General features: G+C 35.4%; 3 protein-coding genes across 3 annotated transcripts; 2 read left to right on the top strand and 1 right to left on the bottom strand.

Annotated features, from left to right (window-relative positions):
• Positions 1–1,443: 1,443 nt before the first annotated feature.
• LOC117633678 (naringenin,2-oxoglutarate 3-dioxygenase) lies at positions 1,444–3,842 on the bottom strand. Its single transcript, XM_034367372.1, has 3 exons — positions 3,237–3,842; positions 2,560–2,988; positions 1,444–2,044 (listed from the first exon to the last, which is right to left on the bottom strand). The coding sequence occupies exons 1-3, from the start codon at positions 3,597–3,599 to the stop codon at positions 1,751–1,753; spliced, it is 1,086 nt and encodes a 361-aa protein (XP_034223263.1). The 5' UTR covers positions 3,600–3,842; the 3' UTR covers positions 1,444–1,750.
• A 9,694-nt stretch (positions 3,843–13,536) lies between these two features.
• Positions 13,537–14,470, top strand: LOC117633677 (gibberellin-regulated protein 1-like). Its single transcript, XM_034367371.1, has 3 exons — positions 13,537–13,784; positions 13,873–13,918; positions 14,118–14,470. The coding sequence occupies exons 1-3, from the start codon at positions 13,686–13,688 to the stop codon at positions 14,297–14,299; spliced, it is 327 nt and encodes a 108-aa protein (XP_034223262.1). The 5' UTR covers positions 13,537–13,685; the 3' UTR covers positions 14,300–14,470.
• Positions 14,471–17,495: 3,025 nt separating this feature from the next.
• LOC117633676 lies at positions 17,496–19,350 on the top strand. The gene is made up of 3 exons (XM_034367370.1): positions 17,496–17,691; positions 17,937–18,394; positions 18,546–19,350. Exons 1-3 carry the CDS (start codon positions 17,604–17,606, stop codon positions 19,110–19,112), a joined length of 1,113 nt encoding a protein of 370 aa, XP_034223261.1. The 5' UTR covers positions 17,496–17,603; the 3' UTR covers positions 19,113–19,350.
• The last annotated feature ends 1,414 nt before the right edge of the window (positions 19,351–20,764 follow it).

The raw sequence follows: 20,764 nt of genomic DNA, 5'->3' as shown, positions 1-20,764 counted from the left end.
TTTAATATGCGGCTTTCATCACCAAATCCTATAAAAAGCCTAATCTCATTCACACACCACTGAAACTAATTAGGAGACAAAATTAATTAAGCGCCAAATGCATCTTTAATATTATTATAGCAAGTTTACAACTCGTTAATATTGAATTTAGAGATGTCATTATGAGTTTTGAAATTCAATTATGATTTTTATTTATTTATTTTTTGGTGTTTGTGATAAATTATCTGAAAGAGATTCCTACGAACAATTATAAATTGAGAAATTAAAGTTACACTTTGACAAAGGTCCAATCCAACACCGACCTCAAGAAAAGATGAGTTTGTAATGTGTGATTGTGCGTGCGCTTCACAAATTTAGCATGTGATTTAAACTTTTTAGATACAATACTTGGTTCTCAATGGACCATAAAAAAATGTTTTAGCTCGTGACTTTTTAAAGACTTTGTTTTTTATGATAAAAAATGTATGAGATCTTATTTCTTTTTTTTGTTTTTACATATTACCCATTAAGAGATATTGTTGGCAGCGGAACTTGAATCTAAGCCTTAATAGCAAAGAGAACGATCCTTACCAACTCAACCAACCCTCGTTGGCACTTTTTAAAGACCCTTGGTAACGAGATTTTCCTGCTATAAAGATGCTTATTGGGTTATGTTTGTCTTTTTATTTTGTTTTGGTTTGGTTTTTTCTGTTTTTATGTGTGTTTTTCCAGCTACAATCCTCATATGGATTATATGGGCTGTGATTGGGTCACGACTCATGTCCAACCCATAATTCAGCTCCAAGTTGGTACAACAATCATCACTATTTTGCTGGATTTGTTAGTAGCATTTTAATCCGAGTCCAACCCAAAGTATGCAATGCAAAGGCTTTTAAAAAAGGATTGATTGTAAACAGATTAAAAAGGGTTGCAATTCGTGGGCTGCAAAGGCTTTATTCAATTCATGTTGTAAATGTTTAAAATGTTTTCAATTCATGTTTTCACACATACTTTTTAAATGTTTTAAATGTTTCAAATGTTTCAATTCATGTTATTTAAGAAAAAATTATAAAAAATTCAACATGTGTCACTCAAAAATCATAGCCCGAAAAATTATTAAGATTCTTTCAGGATAAGACGTGTCATGTGGACACAAAATCTTATCAGAAATCTTGTCATATATGGAATATTGTCTCAAAATAGTAGTTTAATTAAATTAAACAATACATAGTTGTGAAATGTATGAATGTTGTACCATAGTTTTTCTCAAAATAATAAAATAAGAAGAATCCTAAAATATAGCCATGCATGACTTGAGATGAAAAAATTTAGCCATACACTATTTTTTTTAAAATTAATATTTTGAAGGGCCAAATTTTTAGCCATGGTCTACATTTAGCCTTATGACTGGAGATGGCTTAAGGGAGTGAGCTCACTGTTCTAATAATTTTATAGAGCATGTGCTTAGTAGAAATTATTTTAATCTATTAATTTAACATAAAATATGACTTACAAATTGACTCACAAATTGACCAAACTTTTCCAACGCCCCAAAACACACAAATTAAGCAAATTGCATATATAAGCACATAGAAGAACTAGAAGGCAAAGGTACAAGTATCCAGTAGCATAACACGAGCAAGCCTTGAGAGAAACTGAGGTGGCTAAGCAAAAATATCATCCACTGGCTAAGCACATAGAAGAACTTGACGGCAAAGGTACAAGTATCCAGTAGCATAACAAGAGCAAGCTTTGAGAGAAACTGAGGTGGCTAAGCAAAAATATCATCCTTTGGCTTGCCCTCCTTCTCCGAGTCCTGCAATTGTTGCTCCTTGGCCAGCTTTTTGAGCCTGGCAAGCTCAAGGTCCTTGGTCATCTTCTTCTTGTACATCTCTGTGTAGGTGATTGGCCCCTCTAGAATGGGCTTCTCTCCCTCTCTGATGCTCAGTGGGTAGACTGTAGCTTCTTGAGCTGGGTTCTGGAATGTGGCTATGGACAGCCTGCTGCTGTTTGAGTTCACAACTGCTTGGTGATCAGCATTCTTGAACCTCCCATTGCTCAGAAACTGCTCACATTACAATTGTGTACAAAACCAATCAATTAAATTGACTCAAACCCGTGATTTTATTTTCCATAAATGCTATAAATTAATGCAGAGAAATGAATACTAATAAAAGAATGTTACTCGTTTATGCGGGTCTGAGTGATTTCTAATTGTCGGGTGCGAGTAATTTCTAATTATTTATGCGTGTGAAAATAAACAATACACATTTTCTTATGTTCCATTGGACTCCCAACAACACACGCAATTGTACACGTGTCATGTTGATAGTTTCATATCAATATTTCAACAGACTACTAAATATAAGGAAGATATAAATATAGGTCCCTATCTTGCTTATTCACATAAAGAAAATGACCACTGTCTGCCTACCGGCATCATAACGTACCAAAAAGCAGATCAAAATTGACGTAACTCATATCTACATTATAATTCATATCTACATTATAATGTAACAGTAAATTATGTAAAATGTAATTAATTCGATTTAAGTAACAATATAAATCATAAATACTCACATGACCATGGTCTCCAAGATTGACCACGAAGGCTCCTTCCACTGGTTGAACGGTGATCCACGTCTTCCCATCATCCCTGGTAGCCTGGAGGCCACCAACCTGGTCTTGGAGCAAAAGGGTAATTGTGCCTGGGTCAGTGTGGCGCTTAAGGCCAAGGGTGAGGTCGGGTTGGGGGCATTTTGGGTAGAAATTGACCACGACTTTTTGGTCCATGTCTACACACGCCTTTGTCAATGCCTCTGTGTCCAGTCCCATGGCTTCTGATAACACCCCCAAAAGCTTGCATGCCAGCCCCATCAGCTCGTCGCTGTACTTCTGTGTCACCTCTCTCCATCCCTCCGGCTTGTCCGGCCACCTCGAATAGTCCCGGTGCCGGATTGGGTATGAGAAGTATGTCACAATTTCGCGCCAATCTTGCACAGCTTCTCCCTAAAATTATAGTCCAAATGTGTTATAATATAAAACAATGACCCGTTCATGTTCCAACAGCTTAAGATTTCAAAAATCTTATTAAAACCTAAAATCATAATTCAATGGCTTAAGTTTTCAAAAACAGTAATAAACTGCGTGTTTAAAATAAAAATTAATCTTCCGTCTATATATATATATTTTCTATTATGGTATCAATCAAAGCAAGAGACTCGGAGTTGTGATTCGTGAATTCTATTTTGGGTTACCTGTAAATGGCTGGAGACAATGAAGCCACCCTTTTTGCCGCCGGACATGTCAAAACGAAGCTTCTCCTCCGAGGGCAGAGCGAAGAACTCTCTGGCGAGACCGGTCATTTCCGAGATGAGCTTGGTATCAACTCCATGATCAACAATCTGGAAAATACCCCAATCCTCACAAGCCTCCACAATCTTCTTGCAAATATCAGCCCGGCGGCCTTCCACCTCGTCGATCCCGGCAAGCGAAATGATCGGGATTTCATTGCTGAAGTTGTTGTAGGCAACCTTGGGGCGCTCATCTTCGTCCCGGACAAATTTTTGTTGCAGGGTTTTCTCCCCTGCTATGGAGGTGAGAGTAGTAGCAGGAGCCATGCTTGTTCAATGTGTTAGGTCTGTTTGTTTGTGTGGTTTTGGTGTGGGAGAGAAAAGGAATTTGATGTTTGAAATTGTTGTTTAGGTTGTGTGATTTATATATTGAGTTTTTATTGACCCAAAAGAAATAATAATTGAGTTTTTAAGTGTTAAAATTAAGGGGACCGCTCCAACTACCTCATGGCTCGTGAGTGAGCTCTTACAGTCTCATTAGCTGCACAGCCACCAAACCCTTTTGGCTTTCTTTTTTATTTATATTTATTTTTATTAGGAGGTTTCAAGCACACAGATTGTACATAATTTCAGAAGAATTTTGTACAAATTAATTCATTTTATTATATGTATATAAAGTAATTTGATGCGTCCATGTATGGAGATTTGGAGTTGTTTTAAAAATCATGCATCGCGTCACTTGTACAAACCATACAAGGCCTTGGACCGAAATAGAGTGTCACAATCTTTCTTGGGGGTAAATATTAAATGCAATGATGGCTGTGTAGCCAATTTTGTATTGAGTTTTTTACGGAAATTGTAAAGGGAGCCATTGTAATAATAAATAATAATTATGAGTAAAACTTTTTCGGTGACATCTTAATTATGTGCACCGGTAAACTCAAGAATTTTTCGACAGATGTGGAAGTTCGGTTCACAGAGGAGCAAGGGAAAGGGGATTTTGGTGTGGTCAATCAAACCATTGGGAGTAGATTAGTTGAGCATTCAGCTGACAAAAGTGGAAAATGGAGCAAGAGAATATAAAATCCGATGGGAAGATTTGACCGCCACTAGATGAACTAAACTAAATATAATAAAATATATGAAAAGAAGATTTAATTGAAGAATTAGAATTGAGAAAAAGCAACAGGTTGCGTGGGCTGAAGTCGCGTCACGTGATCTTCACCTAACTAGTCTTGTCATAAGACTCTTATGTATGTAATAGTATGTATGAGCTAGCCATGCACGTGCCTACCCACCACTTTGTTGTGTTACATACAATAATATTGCAATGGTGGTCATGAAGATGAATCATTATATATGACTTTGGTTTTGTCCCACTTCTCACCCTCCAGTCAGTCACCAACCATTCATTTAACGAAAAACCTGCGCTTGTTAGCGGCTGAATCACCCTTTCTTCTCACAGCGGATCTCTTTTCTTTCTTCCGCTGGCATGAAGAAATGATCCATTTTATTATCTCTTCTTCTTGTGAGAATAAATAAAAGGGTGCGCTTTCCCTTAGAATATCCTAGGTAGCTGGATTTCCTTGTAAGTATTGCTATTCCATTGCCTTTTAAGCTATTGTTTTGATTGTCATTTCTTGGACGGAACCCCACTTCGACTCACCAAGGTGTCATTACTTGATGGATATTGCTTGTCTTCTTACTGGTAAGGAGATACTTTTTCTTCCTGGTAACAGAGTCGTCCTTGAGATTTTAAAGGTCCCGTGCGAAACTTAAATTGGAGCCTCACATAATCTAATATGAAAATACTATAAATAAAAATTTGTCATAACTTAATGTCATAAATAATTTTTTTATAACTAAAAGTCACCATCAATAAATATGTAATGACAATTACAAATCAAATTCATAAAAATTTAAATATTTCCATTTGATAAGGTTAAATGTTTGGTACAAAAATAATCTCCTTGTGCCCCTATAAGGTCCCTTGCTGTCTCCAATAAGCAATTTGTTTAATTAAAAAAATTGTCAATCAAAAATTAAAGAGTAGTTGCACACATATGTCATTAACAAATTAGATTATATTGCATTAAATACAAAAGCAACAACAAAAACATACCTGATTATCAAAAAATCATTCACATTGTATTTGCTATCTTTATTTGAAGAATTAAAACTATTACAAGAGCTTTTTCCCCAAAAGAGAAAAAAAAAAAAAACACAGCCATTACAATCCTAATGTCTGAAAATTTATCTTCTTGAATTTTTAGAAGAGAAATCATCAATCAAAAGTTCATAATCAACTTTTTCTAGAAGTTCACTTTCAATTGAAATCAAAGCTAGTCCGTTTAATATTTCTTGCGATATAGTTGATCGCAAGTATGATTTTAATAATTTTAATTTTGAAAAACTTTTTTCTGCTGATGCAATAGTAACATTCATAGTCAATAGATATCTGTATGCAATGAATGCATTTGGAAAACAATTTAATCTTTTCAAGAAATTTAATATTGTGGTAGCTGTGATATTTTCTTTTAGTAAAACCCTCCGTAAAACTTTCAACTCAACAAATAAATCCTCCTCATCGACATCAGAAAACTTATCATTTTTCAAAATACTTTCCAAATGACTGCAACAATTCTTCAAATTGCAGTCATCCAACGAATTTAACTTCTCTGAAGTAAACAAAAACCCAAAAATATTATCATACTCTTGATATTGTTGAAATCTTCTCTGTAAAGAACCAATAGCTTGATTCACTAAATATAAGAAATAATCAATTCTAAACATTTCTTCATTTGATTCAGGAACTGATTGGGATGGCTCACCAGTATTCTCATCAAAATATTTTTTTTCTACGAATTTTTCGCTTCTTAGGAAACACCGGGTCAATTCTAATGTTAGTAGCAATTTCGTTAGCAGTACACATAGCTTTTGTAAACCCATTTTCTCTATACTTTTCAAAAAAAAGTAATCAACCCTTTCACTTTATCAATAGCAACATCAATAAGCATGTCTACAGATTGTAAGTTTTGCTAACTACATTGACAACACCTAATATATCATACCAAATAACCATCTCCAATAAGAACTCAAAATTTCCAAGTTCATATGTTGGCAAAGAATTAGCTTCACTTGTTATTTTGGAGTCACCGTCACTTTCTGCTAGCTGAAGTAAAGCTTCTCTTAAATATGGAGCTTGGAATCTTATTGCTCTTACACTTTCAATACGACTTTCCCAACGTGTAATTAACAACGATTTCAGAGTTAAGTGTTTAACATTATCTTTCAATATCTTCCACCGATTTGTAGAATCAGCAAACAATGTATAAATACGTTGTTTGACTACAAAAAAGTCTTTCGCTTTTCCACAAGAGTTTGCAATATCACAAGTGTTAAGTTAAGACTTTGACAACCACAAGGTGTGTACAATGCTCTAGGATTTACATACAAAAGTTTTCTTTGGACACCTTGGTATTTTCCACTCATATTTGATCCATTGTCATAACGTTGTCCTTTCACATTATCAATATCAAGTTGCCACTTTTCAAAATGTCCTTGTCCTGTTGCATCAATCATAATCCAAAATTTCAAAAAGAATTCTTCAACCTTTATTGGATTAGTAGAGACATCCACACATCTTACTATCAAACTCGCTTGTTCTTGGTAGAAAAATACCCAGTTTCTTAAATCTTTTTAATGATTGCACTTTTGAGTTCAAAAGCTAACAAATATACCAATTCATTTTGAATCTTATGGCTAAGATAATGATAATGAGTATCTTTATTATCCATAAGTCGAACATGCTCTTCATAACTGGATCTCACTCTGCAATTATTTCAACTTGCCCCATAATTTTTTAATTTTTTTAATTTTTTTTAATTTTTAAATTTTTTGAAGATCTTTCCTATTGAAAAGGGCGATAGTGACAGGACCCGATCTCAATTCCACTTTGGAATTCGAGCCAAGTGCTGTGCATGTCAGACACCTGGCGAATGTCGGGCACAAATGACCTTTTTACCCTTCTCGTTACAATTACGTTTAAAACTTCCCATAGACTTCTGCCGAAAATTCGGCAGAGTCTCCCCTGTAATTTGTCCAAACCCAAAAATTTCCACCTGTTAAACAAGCAAATAATTCTACACCAACTACCAGAATAACTCAAATAAACATTTCTCAACTTTGGTTCTCAGTTCCAACCAGATATCAGAACAATTGCTACAAATTTACAGAACTTTAAGTACTTTACAACAAAATCCTACGTGTTTTGGGTGGCGCGGAGGCTAGGGGTGGCCCGTGGTGGATTCCTTCGCACTTCTACAGCCTGGGGGCGAAAAACAAGTTTTGAAGGTGTGAGTGGACAAAAATAATGTTCTTAAAAATAATTTATAACATAGTAACCCCCGTTTAAAAATAAATAGGGATGTAAATCCACAATTCGACTATAATAAAAAACAAGGCCTTTATATAAAACATAGATATGTCTACGTATCGATACAGATATAGCACATGCACGAATATCAAGAAAACTGGTATAAGATGACTGAAAGCAATAATTTTATAAAAGCACTGAAATTCCTTTAAAACTTCCACCTAGGTGTACCCCTGTAAATCCGTCAACTCCCCTGGCAGGTCTCAGGGGACTATAGTCAACCTGATCCTCTGGCAGGTCTCGATGACACAAAGTCGACTCGAGCCGCTCTGGCAGGATTCAGGGGACCGTAGTCAGCCTGATCCGCAATCCTGGCAGGTCTCGGGGACACAAAGTCAGCGAGCCGCAAATCCTGGCAGGTCTCGGGACACCAAGTCTGCCGAGCCGCAAATCCTGGCACTCACGGTCCGAGCGTCCCCGAAACTCGTGAGGCAATGTCAAGTGCACTGACAGAACAATAAATAGACTGGATGTCCGTAGACATCGGTCCATCTGAGGGTAATCACCGAAATCGGGTACATGGTGGTCTTAAAATAACTATTTTAGAAAAATCTGATAATTCTTCGTAATCTGATAAATCTGAGCTAAACTGCTATTTCTGTAATATAAATCTCAAGTCTGCTGATCAACTAAGCAGTATAGAAATAAAGACATTTTACGATACAATTTATGCTCGGAAAACATGCAATAACACTTATTCAAGATCAAATATGAAATTTAATTATAAAAATAGTTTAGAAAAGAAAAGTCCACTCACTGCTGGTCCGAGCTAGCTGAACCTTTTGAAGGTGCCTCCGGTGGATCGGTCGGGCCTCTGGTGCCTGATTAACCATGAATAATAAATTAATAAACTGCTCAATAAAAGAATTAAATTAAAAACCCTGACCCCTGGCTTCTAGAAATGCGTGCACTCATTTTCAAGTCAATCATATACCCACTTTATCTGTTCATACAATTAGAACGGCTTAAAAGATCTGAAGCTGTACTAAGCGATAAACTGCCAGACCGGCCGATCAGGAACCCGGTGGGGTCCACGATCTCTGATGGCCAATCTGGGATTATCTAAAGGTTCCTCACAGAGAAAGACCCATGTTCCGCGAGTTTGGTCCAAAACGGACGGTCGGATTAGCCAAAATCGCGTTATCGCTTAAAATCCAAACCCTAGCCCCAGGGTTCGCGATTTCGGAGTATCCGGGACTCCGATTCGCAATCCGTCGAATCCTACACGATCCTGAAATCATGTAGAACGACATATCATAAATTTGAGTGCGATCCAACAACTCGACGACACTGCACCCGGGGATCGCACAATATGGAAAATCCGTTCGGGGCTCAAACAGACTCCAAATTGAGATCCGCGAAATCCTACGCGCTCGTGACAACACAAGGATCGCAAAACTACACAGAGTCACTTCACTAACCTCACCCACGTGCTGCCACACGCGCCGGCAGTTTGGGTGTCCAAATCGATAACGGTTCACCGGAAAAACTCAAAACCGAGAGTCCAAACTCCTATATTAGGTAAAACACCCAATTTGGAGTCACTTTTGTTCTTGGACATACCCCAAAAAGTGGCCGAAAAATGGCAGATCACGGCGGCCGAAGTTCAGCCAATTTTCAATTCGAAGATCGAGTGTTCTACAGCTAAAATCGATCAAAACCCAGCCAACCATCAGTTAGAGCACGAAAAATAGCTGAGAATCCATACCTTACTCGAACGATTTGGTTGAGAAACGAAGAAGAACGAGAGGAGAGAAGTTTGGGTGAGAACCGGTCAGAAATCACGATTTTCCGGCCAGTTCTGGGCAGCCCAAGGGCGGCGACGGATCAGGTCGTGTCGGCGAGGGTGTGGCGGAGCTATTGGTACCAACGCCGGAGATCGGCGTGCCCTGTGGTGACCGCTGTGGCTACGGGAAGGGGCGGGGGTCGCTGGCGCGACGGGAGGGAGGAGAGAGAGCTGAGGGGAGAGAGAGAGGAGAAAGAGATAAAAATCTGACTTTTTTCTAAATTACCGTTTTGCCCTTCGCAGTATTTTGACCTTATTTTCTTCGTTACAACTCTGATTCGAGTCTACTCCGTGTCTACGGACTCGTTTCGTCGTGCTCTACGCAACGGCGTAAGCGGAATTGCCAAATTCCTTTTCGATTAAAAAGTCAACTTTTTCCCTATTAAATAATGCGAGGGCAAAATCGTCTTTCTCCTAGAATAAATTAATACTAATTTGTAGATATTTTGTTTTGGGTTATTACAGATAGCATATTAAACTTCCACACAAACACAAAGATGTTAGGACTCGAACATTGCTTGAGGGAGTAAATACTCCAAACCACTACACTAGTGGGTCGTTTGCAATTTCTATTGTTAATATCGTGGATCTTCTCATTACTTGCACGAAAAGCCAAAGTATATTTTCCAAAATATTTCACAATTGAAATTAATCTTTTTAATAAGTTCCTCCAATGCTCTTTATCTTTCTTGATTCGGTTTTGAACAACTCCATCAATTGTTTTATTTTTCTGCAATATAATATGAAAATCAATCCAAGTGCTCATATGATTGATATGTTCAATACTTGTCTCATGCTCTTTAAGTCAGCCACTAAGATGTATCCCATCTTTAAATCCCTCATTTGATAACTTACTTTTTTGTGGCCCTTTTTTAAATAACTTACAACAAAAACAAAATACTTTGTTAAGATCCTTTGAATACACTAGCCAATTTCTATCATGCTCTTCATTTAGCAAACGACGAGTATAAAATGTTGAAGAGAAACATCTATGTAAATGATCTTTAGGACCTTTTCCTATTAATAGATCTCTTGCATGACCTTTTTCCACTAATAGGTCATAGAATTTAGGATCAATATTATCCCAATTTTTTAGATCATAAATATCCAATGGAATGGACTAGCTTGGTTCTTCATTGAATATTTCATTGTGATCATCAATATCAATATTTTCATTGTCATCATTCTCATTATGGTCAGCATTACCCACACATTCATCCATATTGTTTTCAATATCTTGCAATTCCTCAACATCATCTTGTTGTTGTTCAGGAAATATTTTCATCAATTGTGGCATGTGATTCTTTAACAATGAATCTATCAAGAGCTCCTTTTTGAGATTGAGTCAATTCCTCGATTTTTCTTTTTCTAAGTCATTTTATATATCCAGAAACTTATTTTCTAGTAGGTGGCATGTTTAGATTACAAAGAAAAATTCCAAAACCCTATAACCTAGAAGAAAACCCAGCAAGAAATAGATAAATATTTCTAAAAACTATATTCTCATACAACCAATCATCAACATGATAATAATTTAATAAAATAAGTCATGTAATATATAGAATAGATTAAAATTTTGATACATACCTGAATTTGAATTGAGATTTGAATTTGACTATTTGATTTTGAGAGGTCTTTATGAATTTAGGAATTAGGGTTTTCTCTTTTTGGTGTTGAAATTCCTGAAATTGAAAGAATAACAAAAATTGTCAAAGGATTGAAAAAAGAACCAAAGAAAGATTGATGAATGATGATGATTACTTACTAGAAAATCAGAGTTTAAGATAAAGAAGAAGTCATGAAGTTTTTTTTGTTTTGTTTTGAATGAAGAAAGTACTTTTTTTGGAGGAGAAATTTTTTATTTTTTATTTAAGAACGATAGGTGAGGAGTAGAAAGTGTTCGATGTTTCCTTCTTCTTTTTTATATTTTAAGGCTTTCTATATATTTTATACATATAATAATTATGTAAAGTTTGTTGTTATATTGCAAAAATAATATGAAAAAAGGCAACTAGATTGACTTCGAAATCTTGCACTTTCGTTAAATGGATATGCACTGGAGCCAACTCCACCAAACACACTCTTGTGCAAATATTTAACACGCTATATTTTATATATATATACTTTTTATAATTATAAATATATATATATAAATTCGGGAAAATGAGGGTCCTGTGCGGTGGCGTCACTTGCACCACCTAAGGCCGCCCCTGTCTGCAAATCATATTTTAACACATATGCAAAAATAATTCATAAAAAACACACACATCACATTGCTATTGGCAGAAATGTAGAAACTTCTACTTACTTGGTAAGAAGGGAAGTATTTTTCTTACTGGATAGAAAATTTAGGGCTCGTTTGGTACTGATTATTTATTTGGAACAGCACCAAACGCCTTATTATATTATTGATAAATAGTCAGTACTCTTCGGAACAAATTAATACTATTCAACGTAAATTAGTTAGTACAATCCGATGTACCAAACGGGCCCTTAGAGAGTTCTTCTTATGTAAAAGGGTTCAAAGCAAATAATCAACCAAGCAGCTCAATTCCTAATTTGTTGTTTTTGGCTATTAGGTGGGATGAACTCAGAAATAACAAATAATATTTCATGATAAAATTCGGCCTAAATCTATCATCATTCAGTATAGAAACTAAAGAGAAATAAACAAGATATCAAAACAATGCAAACTCAAATTCCACGGTTCATTTTAGTCACTGTGCCACCTAGAATTCTAGCTAGCCCCACCCCAGACCAACCCCATAACAAGTTTGCTGATAAAACGGCACCACATAATATAGACCCCGCATTTTTCATTAGAAAAAGAAAAAGAAAAAAAGAAGGAAAGCTCTTTTGATGTGATATCTAAAAAATCAAAGAATAAAATTAGAGTGTGATAATAATAATATAATACGTATGCATAGTCTAAAGAGTGAGCAATAAAGTTTGAAGGGTTTGTTAGAGTAACAAGCTCTTTTAGGTAGCGAATAATTTATTCAAACTCTCAAATAAAGTTGGTAAAGACCTAACTACACATGAATTTGAGGTATAAATTTATTATGCTTGCTCTAATAAGCAAACACTAAAATATACTTCCACTAGGACCATTATATAAATATATATATATATTATATTTAAGCGTATTTAAGTTGGTTAAAACGAATGTGTTCCTCACTCTGCATCCGAGTTCGAATTCCCCTTATCATAATTTAGATTAGATTAATATTCTTGTATTCAAAATAAAAGCAGACAAACAAAAATTGGCCACATCTTTCCTGTGTGTCTTTTCTCCACCACGGAACAGGGCTTTTACAAGAGGCCCACTATGTATGAGCAATAAAAGAACAGAAAAGCAGAAAAGCAGAAAAGCAGACTGGCCCATATATGTTTCACACAGCAAAGTCAAACAATGCCGACATCAAATTTCTGTATAGTGAGTTGACCCATAATCATTTGAGTTATAAATTTAGGAGTTTATCAGTTTAAATTATAGAAGCAGCAATGACTTCATCAAAGAAAAGCATAAATGTTGTTAATCAATTGAGTTACAAACTTACGAATTTACGGGTCTAAATTATATAAGCAGCAACGACTTCAAGTGCTGTGTGAGCAGCTAGTATTGTTTCATTTGCTTTTGGCACCGGGGATTGGGAAACAAAGTTGAATTGTAGAACAGCTTGCAATAAGGGGCCAGCCACCTAGTCATCATCACTATCCACTCGTCTGTCGATGCGCATTTCGAATACAACATTTCTTCTCAGCTTCTTCTTTTCTTGTCAACTTCACAAGTTATGAGTTGTCGGTGTTCCAATAATATTAACCACTCCTCTCCAATATTGCCAATCATAATCCATACACATCTCTCTCTCTCTCTCTCTCTCTCTCTCCCCTAATCTTGAATATGATGAGTTGGGAGCAGTCTGGCAGTTTGACTTCGGCTGAGACCTCTTTGGACTGAAAATTATCAAAAATAAAATAAAATAATATAATGGTCTAGTGGCAATATATTATTAGGGAGACAGGCATGCGCCCTACTGCCACTCCATGCACCACCCCGCCCCCTCTTTTCTGATCAATCTCTCTATAAATACTCACTCCGATCTCTCTCTCATTTCACACAACATCCCAATTATCTTCTCTCTCTATTAGCTTCTACAGCTATAGCTATTTTCTATATAATATAATTAATATGGCCTTGTCATCAAGATTAACCCTGATGATGGCTTCCCTTGTTTTCTCTTTTCTGGTTCTCCAATATCTCACTGAAGCAGCTCATCAGTCCCACATGGTAATATCCATGTCTCCTTTTCTTTTTTTTTTTCTTTTTTTTTTTTGGTTCAAGTTTTTTTAACTTTTATGCTTTACACTATTTTCAGATGAACAACAATGGAGGTCCGAGCCCCCTACCCCCGCCCACCCTAGGTATGTATATTACGATTTGATAATACATAACAGAAAATCTGTATATAAATTATTCTCCTATGCGAACGTCTACATAGGGAGTAATAAAAAATACATGACGTTCGTATGATAATAATATCCGCATAAGAGAAAAATATGTATATTAGTTTATACGAAATTAATATATGTAATTATGCAAATGATGAAAATAATCGTGCAGATTGCGGAGTGGCATGTGAAGGAAGGTGCAAATTATCATCAAGGCCTCGTCTGTGCAAAAGGGCTTGTGGGAGTTGCTGTGACAAGTGTAGCTGTGTTCCTCCAGGCACTGCTGGCAACTATGAGGCTTGTCCTTGCTATGCTAGCCTCACCACCCGCAATCAAACCCGAAAATGCCCTTAATTAATATTTCAAAAAATCCCATATATATCTATAAATATGGGTTGTTTTCCACCAGAATAAAGTTCACACACTTGTTAATTATCTCTTTATTGAGAAATGAATTGAATTGTAAAATAAAAGCTTTCTTTTTTGTATTCATTCTTATAATAAAAAGTATTATTATTATTATTATTATTTTAGAGTTTGTTTGTTGTTTGATGAGTATTTTATTTGTTTTAGATGATGTAGTTTTTCTCATATAACACCTTGACAAAGCAACTTCACTTGCAACTAGTGACGGATTCAGGATTTGAAATTCAACTGGGCGAAACTTACATTAAAAACTCGAGGTTATGAGTGAATCTCATGAATAAACATAAAATTATACACCCAGTAAGAGGACATAATAAGCCTTACCCTCAAATGCATCTCTATACATAAATAAAAGTATAGCGAGAAAAAAACTATTATTTTTCTTTATAAAAAAATTTCCAACAAAATTTTCATTTTCTTGGGATTCGGATTGTGATTTGACATAACAAAAGATAACATATTTAATCCAACATCCCAACAAAAAATCAAATAAATTCTCATAATAACATCAATTCCTTTAATCAAACATTAACATACCAACAAATCAAAACATCTCAAAAATACCAATATCAAATTAAACATCTCAACAAAAATTCCAAAAATCAAAGACCTAATTAATTTCAACAAAGTCAGCAAATTATAATTCATTCTTTAAGTAAACTCTAGAATAGATTAGAACACATAACTTCTAACCTATTTAGAATATATTAAATTCAATGTTGTCATATACAAAATCTTAAAATTTTGGGGTAGGAAATTAAAGAGAAGATAATTAAAGAGGAGAAATTTTTGGTTATGCATACATATGGCTTACTTTTTGGGTGGGCATTGGTTTGTATGTTTCACATGAGTTGGCCTATTCTATATGGGTATTTTTTATTTTTGAAAATTTTGGGGTAGGCAGCAGCCTCCCTTGCTCTATGTATAGGACCGCCCTTGCTCGCAACATGATGACATGACAGGTACATGACGATCAATCTATATCACTTTTTTCAGTTTACATACAAAAGAATCTACAAAATATTTCAGATATCATTTAGAGTTTCCTAGAACTAAAATGAAATATTATCCGAATTAATGTGCAACAGTAAGTGCTATACCACTCAAAGTTGTAAGGAGCTTCAGTAACAAAGTAGGAAAGTGTAAAATATACATGTTGTTGGGTGGCTTTTTTTCCTTAAGCCACTTGTAGGTATTATTATTAATCATGCATGTAGCAGTGTGATTGTCTAACAGTGACTTAATTAATCCCGACAGGGTTTAAAATTCATTCTAGCAAGTTGCAGTGTACGGACTATGAAAATCTTCTTATTTTATTATACTATTTTCGTCCATCGAATTGGAGAAATTATAAAATATTACGGTAATATAGTCATGTAGTACATTTTGTATACGTGTTATAATTTAATTAGATATTTATGAATACTATTCTTTAAAAAAAAGAAAAATAAATCATATTATTCACCCATATTATAATACGTGTACAAAATATATCATATAATCATATTACCGTAATATTATATAATTTCTCATTAAGAGAACTGAGGACGATCCAGTGGGAAATCTTGAGTGGATCACAATAAATAATTAAATTTTATGGTTTTGTGTACGCATCTGGCTGTTCACACAAATATGAGCTGTGCTTATTCCTCCAATCAAATAAAGAATAAGCGCTTAGCTGTGTGCGCACCTGGCCACCAAATCCTTCTCATTTCTTTTCCCACCTCCCCCTCTCTCTTTTCGTTTCTTTATACAATATATTTTCCTCTTTTTTTTTTTTTTTGCCTCCTTAACAGACTACTCCCAGCCTACCTCCACCTTCCAGGCCCAACCCACCAGAACTTCAAAGTCTGGCCCGTCCCTATTCTTGGGCTGGGATGGTCCATTGAGAAATACTTTGGATACAAATATATAAGCAATATTGACATGTATAGAATATATATACAGAAATTGTCTTATGCGGACATCCGGATATTATTATCGTGTGAACATTATGTATTTTGTATTATCCCTCCCTGCTTTCTTGCATGTTTACAATAGCATATGCATGATAATAATATGCGGACATCCGGATCGTCTATATTTTAGATAATCATTCAAATATCATCTTTACAAAAAATTATTTGAATCCGATATTGTTTGACAACTCAATTGTGTTGTTGAAATTTTAGTATTTTCTTGAAGTACCATGTTCATTGATTTTGTAGGATACAATTGGATGTCGAATAGGTTTCCGATTTCTCTAATTTTTTACAAGGATGATATATGAATGTAGACTTAAAAAATAGATGATTTGGATCGTTGGAAAAAAAAAATCATAAGGTCCTTCAATAGAAAGGGACTGTATATTACATTCTCATACCACATTATGAGGCATATGAGGTGGACATCCATATCAATTAAAATTAATTTAACATTTTCTTTTCTTTTATAATTTATTGACACTTTTTAATTGATGCGGATGTTCACTTCATATGCCACATAAAGTGGTATGAGAATGTAGTATAAATATATATATATATATATATATATATATACAAACTGACATTTTAAAGTTATACTTGTATAATCTCATAAGAAAAAAAAATTGTATCTACTTTTTGACAAAGTGGACTAAACTAGTCTATGGGAAGGATGATTGAATTAGGGTGCAAGAAAGGGAGTACAGTGTCTTGGCCCCATTTGACATAATTCACGTCTATAAAAATTATATATATTAATCTTATCATTTTGTATAATAGCTCAAGAGGAGGGAAAAAAAAACTGCATTTGGTTATTATTTCTTTTTGGTAAGAAATCTCGATTGAATAACGAAAAAAAATTATAATTTCTTTATGTTTCCTATCTCATCCCAATCAACGAGAAATAACAAAAAAAAATTATAATGAAGGAAATTGGTGGGCAGACTTGGAAATTAATTACACAAATCATGATGAGGCCTATCTCAAGGCCCATTAAATTGCTCGAAAATAAAAGATGAGGCCACAGCTATTCAAATTAAACTCCAACGGCTAGTTTTGGCAAACGACGAACCGCACGCGCCAACGGTCACATTCCCGTTTAAGAACCCCGTTCACCAAACCCTCTTTATAAACCTCCGAAGCTCTGCCCTAAAGATATCGACTTTTCTCTTGCTTTCCAAGAATTTGATTTTCGGCGTCCACTTTTTGCTTAGCCTTCAGTTTTCCGACGACCCATTTCGTTTTTCAGCGACTTTCTCAATTCAAATCCAATGGAGACCCCATCTTCAATCAGAAGAGTCACAAGGTCTCAGGCTTTGGTTGCTCAAAACAGCAACACCAACAACATTCCCCTTTCAAGTGAGTTCTCTCACTTTCTTTTCTTTTCTTTGCTTTTGAATAACCAATCAGTTTTTGAATATAAAAAATGGGTCTTGATCAGTTTCTTGGTTTAATGGTTTTCGTTTTCATTTTCCCCCTTTTTTCAATATGAACAATCATAGAGTTTTGATCGGAAAATGGGTTTATTGATACTTGGGTTTTAATGGGTTTACCATAGATTTGGTTTCTCTATACTGACTGATACATGGTTTCTTTTTTTTCAGGGAAGAATGAAGATTCTGAAAAGGTTGAATCGAAATCAAGACCAAGAAATGGGAAGCAACAGCAAGATAGATCAGCCCTGATTGACATAACCAATGATTCTCCGATTGTGGGGCTTGCAATGGGAAGCTTGGAGACCCCATCATCGGCCATAGTCAAACAGAGAAGCTTTAGAGCCAAGAACACACCTGGGTCCGGAGAGGCCTTGCTGAGGGGTCAAGTCAAGACCCTCTTGCAACAAGTGGAGGAAGAGGCCGAGCTCTCAAAGATCACATTGGAAAGCCGCCCTCTTCGTCTTCTCCAAGGAATTACTGGTAACTCGCCAATGGGACTACTTGCCCCAACTCCGGCAAACACACCACAGGTCTCTGATCTCTCTGTTGATGCAAGTGGAAGCAACAATGGTGGTGTGGGTTTCGAGAAGCCTTCTCCACTTATCCAAGAACAATTGATTTCTCAGGTTGGGTTCTAACCCTTTTGTGTTTGAAGATTTTTCATACTATTTTCATTTGGAATTTTGGTGACAATATTTCGATTGGGTCTTTAATCATTTACCTCCAAAATGAAAAATGCAAATCACTGATTTCTTTTTATTTATGAAAATGTGATAGGTGGTATGTGACATCTTTGAGGGAAAGAATCAAGAAAGCCTTGAATCACAAAAGAGTATCATCAGCCGGTCTCTGCTGCTGGATTTCTCTGAGAAATCTGAAGTCTCCTCTGTTTCATCAGAGTGCTCCTCTGTGATTACTGAAATCAAAGAGAAGTCATCACCAGATGATGATAGTGCTTCCATTTGGTCAATTCAGGTCAATGCTAGCACCCATGATGAAGATGAAGAAGAAGTTGCAGAAGAAGAAGAAGAAGAAGATTATTATCTGAATCTGAATGAAGGTTATGAAATTGAAGAACATGAACAGGATGGAGGCTATGATCTTGATGAGCTTTGTGATGGTATAAACAACATTTGTGTTGATGAGAAGAAAATGATCCCCGAGTTTGCTGGAAAGCATACAAGATTTGTGTATGACAGTGAGGATGACATTGAAATCGTTGAAGAAGACTTTTCAGCACAGAGTCCTGATTCAGGTGCTGTTGTTTCACCCAGTGCCCTTCGCTTGAAGGGCTTGCCAACACCAAAAGGCAAGCACATGCGCTTTCTTGAGGAGGAAAATTAAGATTCTGGTTTTGAAGTGCTGATGTGTTTTGGTTGTCTTTCTTGATAACCATGTTTAGGGAGGGATTTGCTTTGGTCATTTTCTGTAATTCCTTAGTTTTGTTTTTTATTCGGGATCCACAATAGAAATGATATTCATGACCACAATAGAAATGATATTCATGACCATAAATGGTGTGTAATTCTCAGTGTTCTCACTGATTTTTAATGAATGAAACACTCTTTGCTAGTTTTGACCAGTTGGTACTTTTTTCTATTTATATATTTTACCAAAATGTAGAATTAGATTCCTTAAAAAAAAAAAAAAAAGTAGAATTAGATCAACAAAATATCAAAAAATATAGAAATGTCGCGTGGCAAAATATCAGATTTAAAATTTTCTTTTTTATTAAATGCCTTATTTAAATACTTTATCATTAGTATGTTTTATGAAATGAGTCCACAAAATAATTTAAAATAATTAATTACTATTTATTAAGAAATTTATGAAATGAGTAAAATATAAATTCTAGCCTTTTTTTAGTGGTGATTTCCCCCACTCCAATTTTATCCACTTACACTCTATTTTATAACTAAAAAAGGAGTGTAAGTGGATAAAATTGGAGTGGGAAAATCATTACCCTTTTATTTTTTTTATAAATAAATTTTAAACATATAAATCATGCTCACATAATCACATATAACCACAGAGGACGTTTTCAACAAATTTCCCCATAAACCTCTTTTTTTGTCAAGACCCTAAAACATTTTTATTTTCCTATAAATTTATTATCATAAGTAGGGACGGACTTAGGAATCTTATCTTATAGGGTCATAGTGTAAAAGTTCAATTTTTTGGAGGAGATGGGGCTAGGGCTTAAAGGTTTGGTGGGGGAAAGGGTTAAAGGTTTTGGGGGGTGAAGATTGGGGATTTAGGTTTGAGGGTTTAGGAATGGGGGTTTTAGATTGGAGATGCTGAAGCCGGGAGAGTTCTCTTTGAATCTGTTCTATTTTTTTTTTTTTTAAAAGATCTAGACCAAAACGACGCCATTTTGGCCAGCGTGTTAAAAAAAAAATTAAACGCTGGGCCAAAACAGTCGTTTTGCCCAGCATGTTTAAAAAATAAAAAAAAACATATGCGCGCTCTGCATCTTCTTCTCCCTCAGACCATCTCCTTCAGCCATTTATGGAGTCACACAACCATTAAAGGGGACCTTGTAGCTTACTTTCATAGAATCCATAGGATCGTTTGACCCCATTAACATCACTGTGGGTCCGTCCCTGATCATAATGAACAACATATGAAAACAGTATCATCGGCCAATGAAGCAAATTACAAGCAGCATACACAAAAAAGGAAGAAACAAACCATTTCTAGTTCTGGAGAAAAAAGTCTTGGTCATAAAGACCCAGAAATGAATCAGATTATAAAACCCACCAGAGAAAAAAAAAAAAATCAATGTAAATGGCATAGAAATTAAATTTTGACACAAACCCAGAGAGAGAGAGAGAGTTTACTGACAAAGCCGCAAGAACAGGAGGGGATGACAGAGATGGAGTTGGACTTGACGTGGTTGAGGCGGCAATGCAGAGATGGGAAGTCAAGCCCAAGCCTCTCTTTGAGGATGAGTATTTTAGGAATAATAGTGGGTGAAAAAATAAGATTATGTTTTT

Source organism: Prunus dulcis, chromosome 7 (genome assembly GCF_902201215.1).
Source record: "Prunus dulcis chromosome 7, ALMONDv2, whole genome shotgun sequence".
Classification (NCBI taxonomy): Eukaryota; Viridiplantae; Streptophyta; class Magnoliopsida; order Rosales; family Rosaceae; genus Prunus; species Prunus dulcis.
Note: the sequence above shows the minus strand (reverse complement) of the source record. Positions and strands in the feature narration are given on the sequence as shown.

Bases quoted from the DNA above. Each gene is read 5' to 3' on its own strand.
- LOC117633678 (XM_034367372.1), bottom strand. From the start codon at position 3,599: ATGGCTCCTGCTACTACTCTCACCTCCATAGCAGGGGAGAAAACCCTG. The intron at 2,989-3,236 runs GTAACCCAAAAT...CTATAATTTTAG, and splicing joins TTGTCTCCAGCCATTTACAG to GGAGAAGCTGTGCAAGATTG. The intron at 2,045-2,559 runs GTGAGTATTTAT...TAATGTGAGCAG, and splicing joins ATCTTGGAGACCATGGTCAT to TTTCTGAGCAATGGGAGGTT.
- LOC117633677 (XM_034367371.1), top strand. From the start codon at position 13,686: ATGGCCTTGTCATCAAGATTAACCCTGATGATGGCTTCCCTTGTTTTC. The intron at 13,785-13,872 runs GTAATATCCATG...CACTATTTTCAG, and splicing joins CAGCTCATCAGTCCCACATG to ATGAACAACAATGGAGGTCC. The intron at 13,919-14,117 runs GTATGTATATTA...ATAATCGTGCAG, and splicing joins CCTACCCCCGCCCACCCTAG to ATTGCGGAGTGGCATGTGAA.
- LOC117633676 (XM_034367370.1), top strand. From the start codon at position 17,604: ATGGAGACCCCATCTTCAATCAGAAGAGTCACAAGGTCTCAGGCTTTG. The intron at 17,692-17,936 runs GTGAGTTCTCTC...CTTTTTTTTCAG, and splicing joins CAACAACATTCCCCTTTCAA to GGAAGAATGAAGATTCTGAA. The intron at 18,395-18,545 runs GTTGGGTTCTAA...AAAATGTGATAG, and splicing joins AAGAACAATTGATTTCTCAG to GTGGTATGTGACATCTTTGA.